At 40.8% G+C, this 19386-nt stretch overlaps 1 protein-coding gene across 1 annotated transcript; it reads right to left on the bottom strand.

Annotated features, from left to right (window-relative positions):
- Window positions 1–16299: 16299 nt before the first annotated feature.
- Window positions 16300–18908, bottom strand: LOC148025652 (cytochrome P450 716B1-like). The gene is made up of 3 exons (XM_087692868.1): window positions 17616–18908; window positions 16994–17184; window positions 16300–16845 (listed from the first exon to the last, which is right to left on the bottom strand). Exons 1-3 carry the CDS (start codon window positions 18592–18594, stop codon window positions 16525–16527), a joined length of 1491 nt encoding a protein of 496 aa, XP_087548994.1. The 5' UTR covers window positions 18595–18908; the 3' UTR covers window positions 16300–16524.
- Window positions 18909–19386: the final 478 nt, after the last annotated feature.

Here is a 19386-nt window from a genome sequence, read left to right on the forward strand (position 1 = left end):
AGTTTTGATAAGCTTGACTGGAAGCTGTCCATTCTCCTGGAATTACTGGCCAATTAATCTGAGGTCCTGTAAGGCAATCATCCGAACTCCATCCCCTTCTTCTGGAAATCTGATTATCAAACCCATCACAATCACTAACCAACTGAGGTGGTTGAGATATGGAAGTGTTAGGAGAGGGTAGTGGAATAAGGAAAAGTGGATGAAGGGAGGGATAGGAAAAATCATAAAAAGAGGAAAATGTTAAAGAAGGAGTGGCAAAAATTTGGAGGGAATCACTAAGGAAGGGTGTTAACTAATAAATAGGAAATGTAGAGGGTACATTAATGGAGGGAGAAGAACAGGGTGGAGAAGGGGAAAATACTCTATCCTCAATAAAGGAACAATATGTAAAAATTGGAATTTGAGGGAAAGATGAAGGTTGGAAAAGAAGGGGTAAAATAATTGTGGAATTAGATTGACAAAGGGAAAGATATATAGCATATCGGTGAGCCATTTGTTGGTAATAGAGGAGGGTAGGAACAGAAGGTCCTAAGAGAGATCGTCTATGATAGGCATCAAAGAAGGTAGCATCAAATGGATTATATTTTGAAAGATAGGCTAAGAGATCCATCCTCAGTTGATTAGTACTCTGGGCAGAGATAGGAGCTGTGTTTTTTCGTTGATTTAGGACCACAGAATCAATCATAGGATGCCACGAATTATCATGACAATCAGCCACTTTGGAGGAATAACTCTGGAACATGTCAGCTATGTGCAACTCCAAATGATTGACATACAAAACAGCCTGTAAGACCACATCCCCCACATACCATGCCATATCCACCTCATTTGGAATTAACAAGTCTCCTTGTAGATACATGTATGACATCAACATGGTATCTGGCGTGACAGAATCTTCAAACACCATTCGTACTACCTCTGTCAATAACTCAGTAGACCAAGCCCCATTCCATCCATCTTCTGGAAGAGGTAAATCCATCGTGGAAAGCTTCATGTAGAAGACCAACTTCTGTAAGTGGTAGTGGACAAAGAAAGAATGGTCTAGTAAGACATATTCCTGAAACTGCTCAAAGGTAGACTATAACAAGTCCATTCTGGATTGCAATCTTTCCACTTTATCTTGGAATAGAGGGCACAAGGTAGCCTGTCTCTGAAGAGCAGCCAAGTCCTGCTGTGAAAGAGAAGGGATCAATGGAACATTAGGGCTTGGAGGAACAGAGCGGGATTTCGTCAGTTGATCTTGCAACTGCTTGATTTGGGAGGCTTGCAATGCCACTGTGTCATGAGCAGTCTGTAAAGCGAAAAGTTTATCATCGAAAAGAGCTCGGAAGTCCTGTGCTTCTCTGGACATCCTCTCCTTCTCCTCTGAAAGGCTAGTAACCTAGGATTGAGCCTCTAGTAACTGGATCTTCAAAGAAGAGATCTCATCGCTTTGGGTGGCAACCAGTTGAGTTTGTTGTTCCGTTTGCTTAAACAAATTTGCTAGGGTATCCTTAACAGAAGCTAACTTGGATATTGCCGTATGCAACTGGTCCTTAGACTGCATGAGTTCTTCATAAAAAGACGCGTACAGCTGTTGAACACAGGCTGTCACTGACAACTCAATGGAGCTCTGAATATCTTTACAGAGGAAAGGAATTGCATCTCCTGAGACGAGACTGTTCAGGGAGGGAACTGATATCTCTAATGATCCTTCTTGATGTGCTCTGAATAGGTTATTGCAAGTGAGATACCCAGGGAGATCACTGCCAGAGGTAGCAGGAATGGGCACTGAAGGAAGTATGGAAGGAGTTTTATCCGCTACCCGCTTCAAGCGTTTGCGCTGGATGACCAGGGGAGGCGGAGAATCATCATCCTCTATGTCAATGGGTTCTGACTCATCTGAAGGTGGAGGAGGAGGTACGGGATCTGATGGAGGAGGTAGAGGCACAGTCTTCTGTAAACCTGAATAGGTCAAGAAGGCAGACAAATATGATCCATATGTGACATTGGTAACATTACCCCTGGTGACTTTAACGAAATGTTGATCCATTTTAGTGAGGAGGTAAGTGCTCCAATCAATAGCAACTCCTTTCAACACCATCCAGGAAGCCGTGAAAAGCTCTTTGGACAAGTACTGGGATGGCGTTTTGGCAGGCATAAACCTGTATTGGAGAAACTGACAGATCGTCTTCCATACGGGATCAGTGATCATAGAAAAGGAAACTCCTAAAGAGTTGATCACCTTCTTAACATCCAGCATTTCCCTTGTCTGCTTTTGCAACAGCTTCAGAATCTCTTCATTAGAGAAAAGCTGACGAGTGGTAACAAAAGGTTCACCTTTGGAGGGTAGAGACAGAGCCTTCCCTATGCCGCGAGGTGTCAAAGTCATAGAAATATCCTGGACTAGTCCCGACTTCTTGCTGTAAGAGGCCAAAAACTCATCACATAATGACGGATCCTCTGGAAGCAATGGAAAAGAAGTAGCCACAAAAGCAGCGAGTCCCGCCTTCGTGAGAGGCTCAAAAGTAAGTAGGGAAGAGTAATCCCTACTAACTAATGGGACGTACTGGATAGGGGGAGGAGCATGAGAAGGCGCCATTCAGATGGTTACACACACACCACAAACACAGACAATCAAGGAGAATGCCTACAAAGAAACATACAAAAAACCAAGGATAAGAGAACAACCAACACAATAAAACGTGACTCGACCAACTAACCCCAAGCAAACTACATCCTAGAAAAAATTTGACATGACCTTGAGACATATGCGACCAAAAGCTTCATGCGATGCATCAGACAAACACCCAGAACCCCGTATCAGGCAAGAAAAGAAAAAAAACTGCATACCGTACCCGTAACCGTAACAAAGACAGTAAACCAAAACATCACCACATCCGACACATATCAAGACTACATCGGTGAGAAACCAGGACTGGACCAGGAAAATAACTCTAATGACTGCGCATACCCATCCCATGAAACGGTTCATTAAAAAGGGGAATTAAGTGCAGTGAGGGGGAATTAATTTAATGAAGGGTTAATTTTAATAAATTATTAAGAATAGGTGAATTTTTATTAAGTGATAAACCTTAGCAAGAAAACGACGGTTCCTTATTATAAATTTAAGTGCCAATTATTAGGTGAAAACGGTGCATTAATTCGAATCCCGGACTTTGATACCCAGACTGGGTCTCTAAATGTAAGTTCATTGATTACAAATTAAGGTGATGTGGAGCGCTTTTTTGCCAGTGCGTGCTCATGTGACGGCTGGTTCATCTTAAATAAAAATTAAAGTGCCTCTTGAGCGCACGTAGCGTGTGCTAAGTGAACGGCAGGTTTATTTTAATTAAAAAGTATGTGTGTGTATAGCACGAATGCGCGTGGAACTGTGGGTGAATAAAGAGTTCATTTTAAGAATTAATTTGTGATTAAGGGGAAAATAAAAATAAATAAAGCACATAAAATAAATACCTGGAAGGGGTGGGTATGTAATGCAGAAATGCGCACGGAAGAGTTCCCCAAAAGAAGTGAATCCAGTAAAGGAAAAGTAAAGACCATTGACGAAACAACAAAGACAACACCTTAGCGGATGTGTTGATTGTGTTTTTGGTGGGTTTTTTTTAAATTAAATTAAATTTAATTTGTGTAATTTGTGTTTATTTATGGTTGGTTTTTGGTGTGTGAGGTTGTTATGTTTTGTGAATGTGTTTTGTTGGTTTTTGTTTTTGTTTGTTTAGTGTGTTGGTTGTTTGTTTGTTTGTTTTTTTTAAATAATAATAATAATGAAATCAAGATATATAACACATGAAGATGTGATGACGGGAAAAAATGAAAATACAGCCATGGAGGAAATATCCACAATGGAGTGTATAAAAATAAAAGAGAGTTTTAAGATTAATTTCCATTTGGTGTTTTTTTTTTTGTTTAAAACAATAGGGGTACCATGTAGGATAATATTTTAAAGTGAAAAATAAATGAAAAATGATCAAGGGAGGTGAGGGGAATTTTGGAGAATTTTTTAGAAGTTTTTAGAAATTTTCTACTATTTTTAAATGAATTTTTGACATTGGTTGGTAATTTGGGGGATAAATTGGGAAATATGTAATTTTCAGAAATTTTTAGGGGTGGTAATTTCTAGCGAAAAAATTTCCAAAAATTGGCAAAAAGCGAAGGGAATTTTTAGAAAATTTTTTGAATTTTGATGAGGTGGAAAATAATTTATAAATTAATTAAATCAGGTAAATCAGCTTAATCTGATAAGTAAGTTGAAAGTAAGTGAGTTAAGTCATGTTAGTCTGACTAAGTCAAGTCAGGTTAGTCAGATGGAATTAGGTTAGTCTAGGTGAAGTTAGATAAGTCAGATAAGGCAAGTTAGTGGAGACTAACCTAAAGGGGGTTAGTTAACCTAAGGTGGGTTAGGTGTAGGGTTAGGGTTAGGGTTAGGGTTAAGTTAATGGGGTAGGTTAGGTTAGTTAACCTAACTAGGGTTAGTGGTAACTAACTAGGGTTAGGATTAAGTTAATGGGGTAGGTTAGGTTAGTTAACCTAACTAGGGTTAGTAGTAACTAACTAGGGTTAGGGTTAAGTTAATGGGGTAGGTTAGGTTAGTTAACCTAACTAGGGATAGCGGTAACTAACTAGGGTTAGGGTTACATTAATGGGGTAGGTTAGGTTAGTTAACCTAACTAGGGTTAGTGGTAACTAACTAGGGTTAGGGTTAAGTTAATGGGGTAGGTTAGGTTAGTTAACCTAACTAGGGTTAGTGGTAACTAACTAGGATTAGGGTTAAGTTAATGGGGTAGGTTAGGTTAGTTAACCTAACTAGGGTTAGTGGTAACTAACTAGGGTTAGGGTTAAGTTAATGGGGTAGGTTAGGTTAGTTAACTAATCTCAAGTTAGGGAACTAACCTCAAGTGAGGGAGGGAGGAGGAGGAGGTGGAAGAGGAGGAGGGGGCGGCGTCGGCGGCGATCCGACGGCGTCCGGCAGCGACGTCGGGCGGGCTGGCGGGCGAGAGGCAGCGGTTTCGTCGACTGGCGGCGGCGTCGGCTCTGTGGCTCGGCAGGGCGGACGATGGCACAAGGCGGAGTCGGCGGCGGCGGCTCTGCGGCTCGGCTCGGCGGCGGCGGCTCTGCGGCTCGACAAGAGAGAGAAAATGAAGAAAAAATGAGATTGAAGGTAAGTGGCTATGGCTGTCCTGTCAAAACAGGGACCAGCAACTATCTAAAGTGGTAGCAAATATATTTTAAAACAAACCAAAAGTCATAATCTGACATTTTTCTTAGACAGGATAGCCATAGCCACTTACCTTCAATCTCATTTTTTCTTCATTTTCTCTCTCTTGCCACTTAAACCAAGCCAAGGCCACTCTAATTTGAATTTTTCAGCAAGTATTCAACCATAAAATCAACAAGGAGGGGAAGCTATGAAGAGTTTTTGAAGATCATCAAGTCAAACTCAAGCAACAAACATCAAATTTCAAACTAGTATCTTTTGATACTTCACTGCCATTGCTTGTGTCTTTTGACACATACAAAGATGAACTCATTGCTAGTTATTCTCAGTCATTTGAAGCTGATTTCCATCATGGGAATGACCAAAATCAAGTATTTTATGAAGATGCTTCTCATGAAGAGTAACATTACTCTTATTGCTAAATTCAAGTATATGGAAGACTTGTTTATTCCGCTTGCAGGGATGGATGGATTTACTTGTTTTGAAGAGTAATCGATGAATTTATTTGAAGATTTTGAAGACATTTCTGCTACCTCAAAGACAATGATACCTTTGCTTGACAGGGACATGGACATAAAGACTAATGCAACTATTGCAAGCAAAGTCAATGAAGAAGCAGATCAAGAGTACCAAAAGAACAAGAATAAGAAGAAGAAGCAGAAAAATCATGAAGACTTTGAAGTGGCAAAAAAAGTATAGTACAAGTACAGGAAGCTAGACAAGAAGAACTGCAATCAATCAAAGATCTATGCCAAAAGAAATGCTAAAAACTGCAACGGCCTCATGGTCCTTGATCCTACCTTTTAGTGAATTTCTTAGCCTTGTAATGTCTAGCCCAAATGTCTTTATCATAATCTTGTAAAACTCCTCATGTAGCCTTATACTATAGCCTCTATAAGGCCCCTGCTACAGCCTCTGGATGTCCATCACCTTTGTGGTACCCACACTTTTCCTTTTCTGCGGGGCAGTCTCTGGTGTTTTTCCATGTTTATGGTGTGCCCACACTTTGCAGGTGTTACTTCCACTAAAGCCTCTACACACTTTGTACTTTCTGGTTGTGATTGATGAGGGGTGTTGAGATATTAGCAATCACACCTAATGTAGCCTCTTTGTATGAGGTAGTTTGGGATGAAGACATGCAGGCTACAGGAATCCCATATGCAGAGAAAGGGAAAATTATACGCATCCAACAACTATAAAGCATTGTACTTGACTACCACTTTAGATAGATTAATTAAAAATTTGTTTAGCTTTTACTTTAGTTAGTCTTTAGTTAGTAACCTCACTAACTTACTAATTGACTAACTAACTTTTGAACTAACCAACTAACTTTTTATTGCGTGGAAGTATTACAGTATGGGCACCGTAAGCTGTAAAAGGATTAGAAAAGATGTGCTATGGTCTTCTCCTTCTACTCCTTCATCATCTTTTGCAACTTCTTCTTCTTCTCACGAAGTCATTTTTACATGGACTCTGCCTCGGTTACCCCTTGCTCCTCCCTCTCCTCTTGACTTTCCATATAACCTTCTTTCTCTTTACTTCCTCATTCAACCCTCTATTTGGGACCTAACCTTTTCTAAAACCCAAATTATCTCCAGATAAACCTTCAATATGGTGTAACAGTGCAAGGTTAGTCGAGCCAGTCCAATCCACTATCATGTGTTTCTTCTTAGTAGATAACTTCTGAGATATACTATGTTTTCCAATGTATGATATCAAACCATGTACACACTTGATGGAATATATGAGCATTCTCTTTTCTTGATTATTTGTTTGTCCCAATAGTGCAAAATGGTAGTTAACACTGTCAATAAACTCTATTGTTAAGTTCACAATGCTAGCATATCCATATGTTGGATTTGAGTATGATAAAGCTCTAGCGTTCCATAGAGTTGGTGCAACTAGTTTGCACCTGGCAACTACACTTGGAATTTGGGCCCAGATCACAATCGTATTCTGAGAGTGGGTACTATAAATTGGGATCTAATGTGCATATTTAGCATGGTGAGGCTAGGTTTGTGAATTGGAACACTAATACATATGATGTGGAGCCACATGTACTAGAAGAGCACTTGGAGAGAGGTGAAGCGCAAAGGAGAAAAAGACCATGGATTGCACCTAAAATCTATGATCCACTCTACCAATCCACATATAGCAAGGAGTTAAATGTCTATACACTCAATTGACTCTTTATCAATATTGTTGAATTTTGGTACTTCGGAGAGTGCCAATGGTTGAATAGTTAGGTGAAAGATGCTCCAAATAAAGATTTTATGTAGACTCTAAAATGGAAGGCAATGTATTACATGAAGTTAGATGAATAAAGGTAGTGTTTTTTTTGTATGTTTTGGTTTGACTATTTTGTGAGTTTGTGTAAACTCTAGAATATTATTTGCTCTTCTATCTACGTTGAATGAATAAGGTCATGTAATGGGGATCTCTCACTGTTTTCATGGATGTTTCTACTTGATGAAGAGCCAATTAATTCTCTATTTTATATATGTTAGAAACTTTCTTCTCAAGATACTGAAGTGAGATGATGATACACTTGAGTGTATATGCCAATGGTTGTTGAGTGTGCAAAGAGAGGTGTATTGTAAACCTATAGAAGGACATAAAAACATGCTCATTGACGATTTGATATTTCCTCGTTGGACGTCAATTATCAACAAGTTCTTAGAGGGGAAAAGAAGTGAGATTTATGGAATTGTATCCATTTCATGGTATTGACATTAATTTAAGTAAATGTGAGGGCTTGCATACCTTTAGTGTGCACATGTGCTATGAGGAGGTAAGAGAAATATGATGATGATGTGGGTGTAATGATTAAGAGAGAAAAGAATTCTTTAGAAAGCATGCTAATAAGAGTTTATGCCTAGCTTTTGATGTGCTTTTTGGGGAGTTTAAGGCATGCATGGAACATGTGTATCTAGCATCGAGTGATGGTGGGGTATCCAAGTTTCTACAATTTTGTTGCTCTCTGCATTAGGTGTGGTGAAAGTAATAGGTTTGTGGATGGTGCAAGTTGTGAGGGTTTGATGTGTGAGAGTGACAAGCAATGCAAGTTCTAGGTAGGTAGTGCAAGTGCAAAGTGTAGAGTGCAAGCCTAGGTTATGCAAGTGCAAGCCTAGGTAGTGTAAGTGCAAGTGCTACGTGAGGTAGTGCAAGACATTAGATGATGCATACCATAGGTAGTGCAATTCCTAGAGGTGGATTGTGCAAGTCGTGAGCATTTGATATGTGGGAGTGACAAGCGGTGCAAGTCCTAGGTAGGTAGTGCAAGTGTAAAGTGTAGATAGGTGGTGCAAACCTAGTAGTGAAAGTGGGTGAAGTGGTGCAATGAGGTGGGTTAATGTGATCTATATGTGGGTCATGAATTTTGAATGAGTGAACTTCTGATGTGAGTGAATGATGAATGTGAGAAAACTCTTAGGGTACTAAGTGAATTATGAATGTGAGTCAAATTTTAATGTGAGCATGAACTATGATGATGATGATCCTTTAGTGCAAAGAAACTCTAAATCTAGGTATGAAGGATCTTAACTATCAAATAGCAACACGCAACAACCAACCAAACCATGAAATAATGGTCATGTATTTGATTCTTACATTGTGTGTTTTGTGTTTTTTGAGTTTTGATCACTTCTCTTCCTTTAATGCACATACTGTTGAGATATATAGAGAGAAGATATGTAGAGATGCATGAGGGAGAGAAGAGGCACATCATATACACTCCCAAAGACTATTTCATATTGATCACAATCTACATATATATAGGTGAGACCTAGTCTATAGCTCCAACACCCCCACTCAAAAAAAGGTCTATAGTTGTGGATGGAAAAACCCTTGGGAAGGAAAAAAGCGAACCTCCTATATAAAAATGTGCAAACATGATCAAGAAAGATTCTTGTGTGCATGTAAAGTGAATACGTGCATGTGAAGAGAAATTGAATATGTATCTACAAAGATTACCGAGAGACGTGAGATGCATGCGCATGTGTGAAGTGTATATATGATATGATATACATGTATAGGGCATATACATGCATAGGACATGATATACATTACCAACTTTACTTCTTTCTGAGTATTACAAATATACATCCAATTATTCAAAGCTAATTACATATATGTGATTTCATGCCCTATATACATCAAATCATGCCCTATACAAATGTGATTGGATAGGGCATGATGATTGGATGCATATATAAATCAAAGGTTGACTTGTGCATTTGCAATATGTCACCACATAGGTCAATTGATTCCCTAAATGCATGCATTGATTCCTTAAATTGTTCCTGCACGTTTGTAAGCGCGTGTAACAGGAATTATCTGCGCATATACACGCGCCATTACACGCGCTGACAGACGCGCCACGCAAGTATAGAAAATTTTTAAAAAATTATGGTTTTCTTTTCAAACCTGTGCTTTCCTGCATTTTTTGCGCGTTTTCTGTAGTTTGAGCTCGACATCACTACTCTGTCTATCTATCACTTCATGAAGACAATGAGGCAAGGAAATAAGAGTAAAAAGAGGACAGGAGGAAAGAATATCCAAAGAGTAAAGAAAAAGAGCCAAACAGCAAGAAAGAGAAAAAGATTGAAGCAACTTACCAAGGGAAGGGAGAAGGAGGACAAGGAGCTTGCAACCTAGCCGCCGCCACCTGTTGGAACAAGCAAAGAAGGTGAGTTCTTATTCTCTCTCTCAATCTTGTTTGGTTTCTCTATTTGTTTGTCTCTCTCTTCACATGCTGGATCTTGTCATCTATGGAGGTTTTTTAGCTTTATTTTTTAAGCAAGTTTGAGAGGAAATGGTGCGACTGTGCACGTCTGTCAGCGCGTCTAGATGATAGTGTAGACGCGGCTATAGACGCAGAAATAGACGCACTGATGACAGACGCCCACAGAGACGCGCTGAAAGACACTCACAGAGATGCAGGTATAGATGCGCACAGAGACACAGGTATAAACGTTGTATGTAATATATTTTATCTGCACAGGGTAATATGATTTTTCTTGTGTAGATGTGGAATCATGGATCCTCCAACACCCCATTCAACAAGGAGCAATTCATGGGGGAGATGACCAATTATCTTGGTCGCCCTCCCACTGTAGATGAGGTTTTCAGTGTGATGTCTGGGACACCTATCACATCTTTGCCTACACAAGGATCAGCTGAGGTACATGGCTCGGCCGAAGCACGTGTATCGAGTGAGGTAGAGGGTAGTGCATGTCGAGGGAGGAGGGAGAGTGGTTCAGGAGGACAAGAAGGTCGATGGCTTTGAGGGGGTTGCCTAGATGGTGGCTCTTGATCACCCTCACCGGAAAATGAGAGAGGTGAGCCTCCACAAATGTACTACTCTATCACTGATGTTGGTGGTATCTTGCATGACTTTGAGGGGAGGAAAGTGATAGCCTACTTAAGGAGTGTCGTGCAATATGCCACATACAAAGATTGCATGATTCCCTTCAAGCACCAAAAAAATGGTTTGTGGCAAGAGGTGCTGTGGGCAGTACATAAAAGGTATCCTAATTCCGAGAATTCACGATTCTCAGATGATTGGGGACGGTCAAAGGTGAGAGACACGCTTCATAACAAGAGGTCTCATCTTATGATGCGCGCCAAGGAGTCATTGCGGAGACAAGAGCAGGGGCGCCATGGATATGGCCAACCACCCAATTGCCACCGCAAGGAGTGGAAAGAGGCCAAGAAGAGAGCAGCGGAGAAAATGACAAGTCGCCAGTATGCAGAGGCGCGACGTATCCAGATGGCAACCATGGGATCGTCACATTATGGATCGGGTGGCAGGGAGTCATGGGAGGCTAAGTTTGTAAGTATTATTTGATTTCTTTTTTTAAATTAAATTTTGTAATTTGTTTCACTTCATTATGTAGTGTGCTTTAATACATTGTATGTTCAAATTGTTTTGTAGTATCATATCGTTGGTAGGATGCCTACTCCTAGAGAGGTAGGCTACCATCGAGGTCATAACTGGGCATCCACTTGGCAGCATTTCTACAAGGAGGGACTCATCACGGAGGAGCAATATAATCACGCCATGAGGATTCCATCACCAGAAGAGGTACGTTTTATTTTTTACATGAAAAGTATAGATAACTCTAATTTATTGTTTGTAATGGTATTTATATACCTTAATCCTTTGTGTAGGCGAACCCTGATGCAGTTGAGGATAGCAAAGGGGGGACTAGCAGTAGTGGTGGCGGCAATGGCAGCGGCACAGGCAGCGGTGGTGGTAGCGATGATGATGCCTTTTCTGAGGAGATATAGAGGAGCCCAATGCATGCATGCCTCCCCTTGGCTTGTAATTTTCATTTTTGATATGTATTACTTTCAGCTAGTGCTTGCGACCATGACCTCACAAGCACTAGAACTCATAATGTAAAAACGTTTCATCTATATATATGAAATTTCGTGTGCTACATACATTGTTTTGTTTTCAATATCCAATCTTCGAAATAATCTTTCTCTATTTTCCCTAAGCATACAATTTGATGTTGTTCGGGGGAAAAAACCCAGAGAGCATGTGGCTTGCAAAGCCACATGCTCTCTGGTTTTTTTTTCATACCTCTATTTTGCGTGTCTATCAGTGCGTCTCAATTGCAGGATAAATGTGTGTCTATTCTCGTCAAAAACTTTCAGAGTAAACGCGATTGTAGACACATAGATACACGCCTGTATAGACGCACAATATGAATATCTCCACTTTTTTATAAATATGATTATATATTTACGTAGCGTGTTTATACACACATCTATAGGCGCGTCTAAGTGTGCATGTAACTCTGATCATAAGCGTGCTTTTAGACACGATTTTGTAGACACGCAAATAGACGCGTTAATAAACGCACCTGACATTTTTCCACAATTCAAATATTGCGTCTACAAGTGTGTCTATGAACCCTTTTTGTTGTAGTGGATAGATCCCATAATATGGATAGGATGCCCAAAGGAGGGTATAAACCCTAATCCATAGTGGTGGAAATCCTAAAATGCAAATGGTATACAAACTCTATTTCACAAGGGTACAAACTATAAAACATAAATGAGGCACCACCTTAGAGAAGTGACCTAGCCCTAATCATAATCTTGGTCTACATAAGAGTGGGAGGTCCAATGATATTTATTCTTTTAGTATATCCATGTTGCAAAAGCTCTATCAATGCAATTATTCAAGCTTTCTATTCATTTCTTCTATTAGATGATCTTGCTTTCATTCTTGATAGTAAGGGAGAGTAAGTGAGTGAGCGGTGTTTTCTACATGTTCTTCTTACTTTTCTTCTTTTTTTTCCCATTCATGGTAAGAGAGTTGAGTTTGGATTAGTATATGAGGTTGTGAGATTGTGAGAGAGTGAGGGATCGGAGGAGAGGTGAAGCTTTTCTCCATCTTATTTCTCTCCTTGTCTTTCTTCTTCTTCTTTTCTCATTGTTGGCATGCTTGGTGGTAGATGTAAAGGCATAATGGCACTGGATTATATTTCTCAGATCGTGGAACCATCATTGAGCTTTCAAGATTTTGGACTACAAGGCACGAAGGTAAGATAGACTAGTTCACTAGACTTCAAAGCTAGTATTATATTCTTGCTTTCTTGGTTTAAAGAGGATAATGCATGGTTAGGTTGAGCAAAGTATTGAGAGACAAGGTGAGAGAGTATTGCCAAAGTGAAGTGCGACTTCTAAAAGAATAGAAGTCCATTCAATGTCTCGACTATTATACATTAAGCCCAATATATACCTAATTCACTTATATACATAATTGTGTTATTTATTCTTTAGCTCCACTTTTACACCAATCGAGTTGAAATCCCTCAACTTATGGAATAATGATATATCTTGTGCAAGGATACAATACATGGTACCAAAGTTATAATCATAACTTTGTATCTTTTGAACCAAAATAATCTACTTAATCATAATACTCCTAAAGTTTCACCGAAGCTTTCCTAAAAATATAAAGTTCTAGAAGCATATCATTAGAACATTAAGCTACTAAGTTCATATAACTTAACAAGAGACAAGGATATAAAAAAGCCGCTATTGATGATATCCCAAATATCTTTAGCACAAACATACCTTGAGTACAACTTTCAAAGGTTACCTACTTCCACAAAAGGAGTTGAAAATTACTCTAATGAGTACTTAGATGTACATCAATCAAGTATAGATTCTTTTTTGACAAAAACAAGCTATTTTTCTTTTAATATCTAGGCTCAGTATTCATCCTTTATTATACACACCTTGGGGCACTAACCATCTTCTAAGGTATATTTACTTTTTATCAACCATCAAATCTCTTATACTTCAATTACATCCTTCAAATCTCTTATATTTCAATGTCAACTCTATAAAGCTTCAAGTCTTATTGTATGATGCTATTCTTTCTTTTAATGAAGAAAATATTAAAAATATATTTTTTTAAATCACTCACAAGCACTACACTATATGTACCTCAAGTTAGATGTGTCAAGTGACCCTACTTAGTGGGCTCTATCTCCAACTCCCTAGTCCCTTTCCCATTTTTCCCCACATTTATCTAGGGCACATCAAGGTTAGGAAATACCTAGGGAGTCTCACCTCACCTTAGTTATATCACTTTCCTTGAGTCACTTGCAAATTTTACATTTCTACTTCATTTATCATAGTGCCAACAAATCAACTTCAATGCAAGTAGAAAATGGCATTTCAAGCTATAAAATAGTTATTATATCAACTACCACAAGTGTTTGATCCAAATGAGAATCATACCCTTCAAGAAGTTTTTGGATTGGACTCCAACTTATGTCAATCTCACCAATGGTGTCTCCCCAATGTCTTCCTTAACAACTCCTTTTCCCTCAACACAACAATTTTGATTTCAAGAAGAGTATCAATAGGGCTAGTAACACCATCTCCTATACACTGTGTCATCAACAATATTTTCAACATTGCCATGTATCACAATACCAATCCATCATTACAAATACTACCAGTGAGAATATTATTACCTTTGTCAAGAACTTTTCATCACTTAAAGTTGTTACTCCTCTATTAGGGCTTCTTCATCAATTGTCCCACTATTCACCATATGTATTTAACATGACTGCCATTACACTAGCACTTACCTCAAAGGAGTATATTGTTAAAAACAAATGTGAAAGGCCAAGGATCAAATATTTTCAAAAGGTTAAAGATAACGAAAGCTCATAGTGTTGATACTTTTTTTATGGATATTATTTTTTTAGAGTAGCATTTTATTATTTCTAGCACTTTGATCATTTTTTGTACATCATGGACATAATATTGTCCTCGTTGTATTATTTTGTGAGTGTCAAGCTCACATTAGTGCAAAAAGTATTATCACCCATAGTTATATTTCTCGCATCTACAATTGTTGTGTTTTCACTACATGAATTTGTAACTGGATTAGCATTTACTCAATCTAATTAGGTCAAAGTACAATCATAATTCATGCCTAGGACCCACAAAGTGGGTAGGATGCCTAAAAGAGGCCACAAACCCTAATTTAGATTTGTGTAAGCCCTAAAATCCAAAGTGGGATGCAAATCCTAAAATCAATATGGAGCACCACCTTAGAGAGGGGACATAACCCTAAACCTAATCTTGGTCTATACAAAGATGGGTGATGTCAATTGTGTTTGTGCAAGCTTTGTCTTGGTGTACCTATTGAGCATTCATTCACTTTTTCTATTCTATCACCTTAACTCAATTATTGAGAGTGAGTAAGAGAGAGAGAGAGAGAGTAAGAAGTATATTTGAGTGAAGGACAGAGGGAAAAGTAAATCTCTACATATTTTTCTTGATTTCTTCTTCTTACTATCTATCCATGGTAAGAGGGCTGAGTTTGAGGTTTCATGAGGTAGTGAAATTATGAGAGAGCACAGGACCTGAGCATGGCGAAGCTCTTTACGATATTTCTTTGTTCCTTCTTCTTCTCTAGACTATCTTATTTTCTTATCATTACCATACTCGGTCGTTGATTTGAAGGAGGGGTAGCATGAGATTGTGTTGCTTGGGTTGTGAAGCCATCTTTCAACCTTCAAGCTTTTGAATTACAATGCGAGAAGGTAAGTTGGTGAGTTTAGTACATTTGGAAGCTAGAGTTATATTCTTGCTTTCTTGGGTTGGAGAGAATGATGCATGGTTAGTTAGAGTAGAATGTCACCAAAATCGTAGCTTCTAAAAGAATAGAAGTTTGACCAATATTTGAACTATTGTGTGTTTAGTCAAACACTAGCACTCATTTCTCAACAATATAAGAGCATAGATATACGTTGTACATAGGTTAATCATACATAAAGTTTAGTCTATGGTACACATAAGCTATGAATAGGGATAAACACAGATTAGACTTAGCTAGGCATAGGCTAGGGATAGGAATAAGCATAGGGCTAAGAGTATCCATAGCTCTACTAGACTAGGGCCCAAGCTAGGTCTTATTCTACCCATAAGCTATGTTAGGCATAGATATAATTATGCCTTGCCAAGACAAACAAAGAGGCACAATCACACCTAGTCTACATCAATGCTTACTTTATGCCTTCTCTATGCATAGTTCAGACGAGCATAAAGAAAGAGTAAGCCACATATATCATATACATACCAAGGCCTCTCTCTTTCGTACAAACACAAAGCCATTGTCATGCATAAACAAAACAATACTTGCACACGAGCAATAGTCACACATGCATACACAATAGTTTTCTCAACTTGGTTTTTACCATTATATACTACATTTATATTGCATTTATTCCTCACATAAAGAAACTTGCAACTCGAAAAAATCAACTATCAAAGTCAAAAAGCCTTACCTTTCAGCAAAAAGTAGCAAAACGGAAGCCTTAGAACTTAGACGTGACCTCTACGAGCACCTCTATACTAAACGGTGGGCACACATATAGATGCATCTATAGCCACATCAAGGATAGATGCGGTCATAAAATTACATGTATATTCGTGCACGTGTGTACTTGCCCGTGTGTGGTCGTCTGAGTGATCGATTGGTATAACCTCTTGTGAGATGTGAGAAAGAGAGGTAGGGAGGCTCTGAGTTTGCTTCAAGGAATATGCATACAACTGCATTACTTACAATCAAATTTACAAGATACATCGAAGGGATGGGATTTTACAATGAGCACAATGTGGATGGTACTGGTAGTCCAGTAAAACATTCACTCAATGTTCATAGTCTCCATGGATTGCCTTCGGACAGTATTTACGTTTTTCTTACAGGACATTTCTCGTTGAAATTTTCAGATCATAACTCGTAAACGGAAGTTATGTGGTAATCAAGTCTTAGCCTCTGATCTCTCCTCGAGCATGCTGGGAAAGCCATTGACTGGAGATGGGCTGGGATCGATTGATATGTGCTCGAGAGGATCCACTAAACTCCACTTGAACTTGACCACAAGATGGTGGAAGAACACCAGCATCAACGTTTTTGTGACGTCTATACCGGGGCACATATGGCGGCCTCCTCCAAAGGGGACAAAGGTGTTGGGCTTTGCGGCCATCATCGGATCTGATCCAGTAAACCGCGATGCATCGAATTCTGTCGCATTCGTGAAGTTCTCCATGTTCAAGTGGCAGTGAGAGATGCTGAGGAAAATCTGCAACACAATTTAAGCTTTGACAGGATTAGGGTTTTCTCATGTTACTTGAATGCTGCTCAACTGCAAATTTCTTGAATGTCTGATGATTAGTTTCATACTGATATCACAGGGAAAGTGTTGAAAGAAGGAAACTCCGGCTAATTACCGTCCAGCCTTTAGGGATTCTGAACTTTGCGTATTCGAAATCTTGTAGAGCAACGTAGAAGACTCCAAGTAATGGCGGCTGTAACCTTATGCTTTCTTGCATGGCGCTCCACGTGTACTTCATGGTTTGTAAGTCTTCCCAGGTCAGCTTTCGGTTTTCTTTGGTTTTCAGCTCGAAGATACCTTGCTGCTCTGTAAATCAGCCAACATGTCGAGATAAGAGGACTACGAAAGGGCTATCGTTTTCGGTTTAGTATTACAAGTTTCTTTATAAGCCTAGAAATAAGATCTATAGTAATCGTTTATTGCTTACCATGGTGATCATTTACGGTAATCCTTGATTCCTTATGTGTCTAAGAGAGAGAGCGAGAGAGAGAGAGGGGTAACTAGGACAGTCCAGAAGGAGAGACACATTTTCAATCGGAAATAAAGAAGCTCAAAAGTGACTGTGAGTACATATTATATATACCTATATTGATTGTACTTTACTACAAAAGAACTAGGACGAATCTGTACTTGCCTTGCAAGTTGCCACTTACATTACATGGGAATTTTCAGTGTATACATAATACATGTATATTTTAAATATATATAAAGAGAGAGAGAGAGAGAGAGACTCTGACCTTTGACGACCTCTTCAAGGCAGGCGGGGTTGAGAGAGAGGTACTTGCATGCCAAGGAAATGGCGGAGTTGACAGTATCGTGGCCAGCGAACATAAGCAAGATAACAAGATCTAGGATCTCGTCGTCAGCAAAGGGCTGGCCCAGGTCATCGCGGGCAAGCATAGCCTGGGAGAGCATGTCGGTGGGGAGGTCGAGGCCCTTCGCAAGCGCGGTCTTTCTCTCGGCCATCATCTCGCGGACGAGCTCCAGCAAGCCCGCCCGGGCCCGGAAGGCGTTGTAGTAGCGAGTGCCGGGGAAGTACAGCGGGGTGGCGAGGACGCCGGAGTTGAAGTCCAGGAAGAGGCGGTCGAACTGGCGCTTGCGGGGGGAGTCGTCGTCGAGGCCGGCGAAGAGGGACGTGCCGACGTCGAGAAGGTGCTGCTTGATGAGCGGGCAGAGGGTGACGGAGCGGCGACCGGACCAGTAACGGGAGAAGTGCCTGTGGGTAAGGGTGTCGAGGCGGGCGGCTAGCTTCTTGAGGGTGTCCGGGGAGGTAGCGGAGAGGTACATGAGGCGGCGCAAGCGCTTCAGGTAGACAGGGTCCTTGCCGGCGCGGGAGGTGGCCTGGCCGAGGAGCTTGAGAGCGGAGGTCGGCCAGGCCGGGCGGACGAGCCGGCCGTCGTTGCCGAAGACGAAGCGGTTGGCGTCCGGGCCGGACATGATGACGGTGTTGTGGCCGAAAAGGTGAGTTCTGGCCACCGGTGCCCCCTGCGCGCGCGCCAGCCGAGCCTCAACGAACTCCCGGGAGCTGTTCCCCCACAGCGACCTCATGAACTCGAGGCTCTCCCCCACCACGGGCAGCCACCCGCCCCCGGGCGGCAGCGGGAGCCCCACCAGCTCACTCTTCTTACCGCGGTGCCTTCTCGCCAGTAACGCAAATCCTATCGCCAGCAACATACCGACTACCGCCGCACACACTTCCAATGCACCGCCCGCCATCGCAGCTCACCAGCTCAAACGAGCTACCTTCAAGCCTAATTTGCAGTCCCTTCTAGTCACGCAACCCACCCTTCTCTCGCGGCCTATATATTCCGTAGAACGTTCGCAAGCTAGCTCGTAGTTCCTATCTGTTTACAGCCCAGTGCCAGCTAGCTCGTAGCTCGCTAGCTCTTAGGGATGATCAGCTGCGTCCTTGCAAAGCTTCGCACTCTCTACCCCTATCAAACCACAGCCCTATACGTACCAGTATCTCAGTGCAGTGCTCATTCGCCCCAGCCCAGCTGCTCCCCACTTTCCCCGCCCTCAGGATGCTTACCTATATATCGTTCGCCCTCGCATGCAGACACGAAACGCGACAGACTCGGAGATAGAGCGAGAGTCCCGCATATCATATGTTGATTCCCTTTCTGCCCTGCAACTTGCGACAAACCAAGGCCAATATCATAATCTTTTGATTCCTTACAAGCTACAGGCCCCTGGTGACCCGGTCTCTAAAATTTGAAGGGCTCGACCCCCGATGACAGAAGACTTATATTATTCGCATCTCGAAATCTGGTAGTCGCAGAAGCGTTGTCAGGACAGGAATTTTTAAGCAGCGCGATCGATCAATGGCAGTTCTGGCGGTATTTATGGCATCCTAAGGCACCTTTTAACAGTAGCTTTCGGTAAAGCTACTGTTACAGCTGGCCCGTTGTTCCCTTCTTCTTCTTCGGGTGGGGAAATGGCTGCCTAAGGCCTTTCTTGCTGTCACCTACGCCCGAGGTCAATCTTTCCGAAACAGGCGCCCATGAT

The sequence above is a fragment of the Lygodium microphyllum genome, chromosome 14 (assembly GCF_053477565.2).
Source record: "Lygodium microphyllum isolate KBCC chromosome 14, Lygodium_microphyllum_v1.1.10, whole genome shotgun sequence".
Classification (NCBI taxonomy): Eukaryota; Viridiplantae; Streptophyta; class Polypodiopsida; order Schizaeales; family Lygodiaceae; genus Lygodium; species Lygodium microphyllum.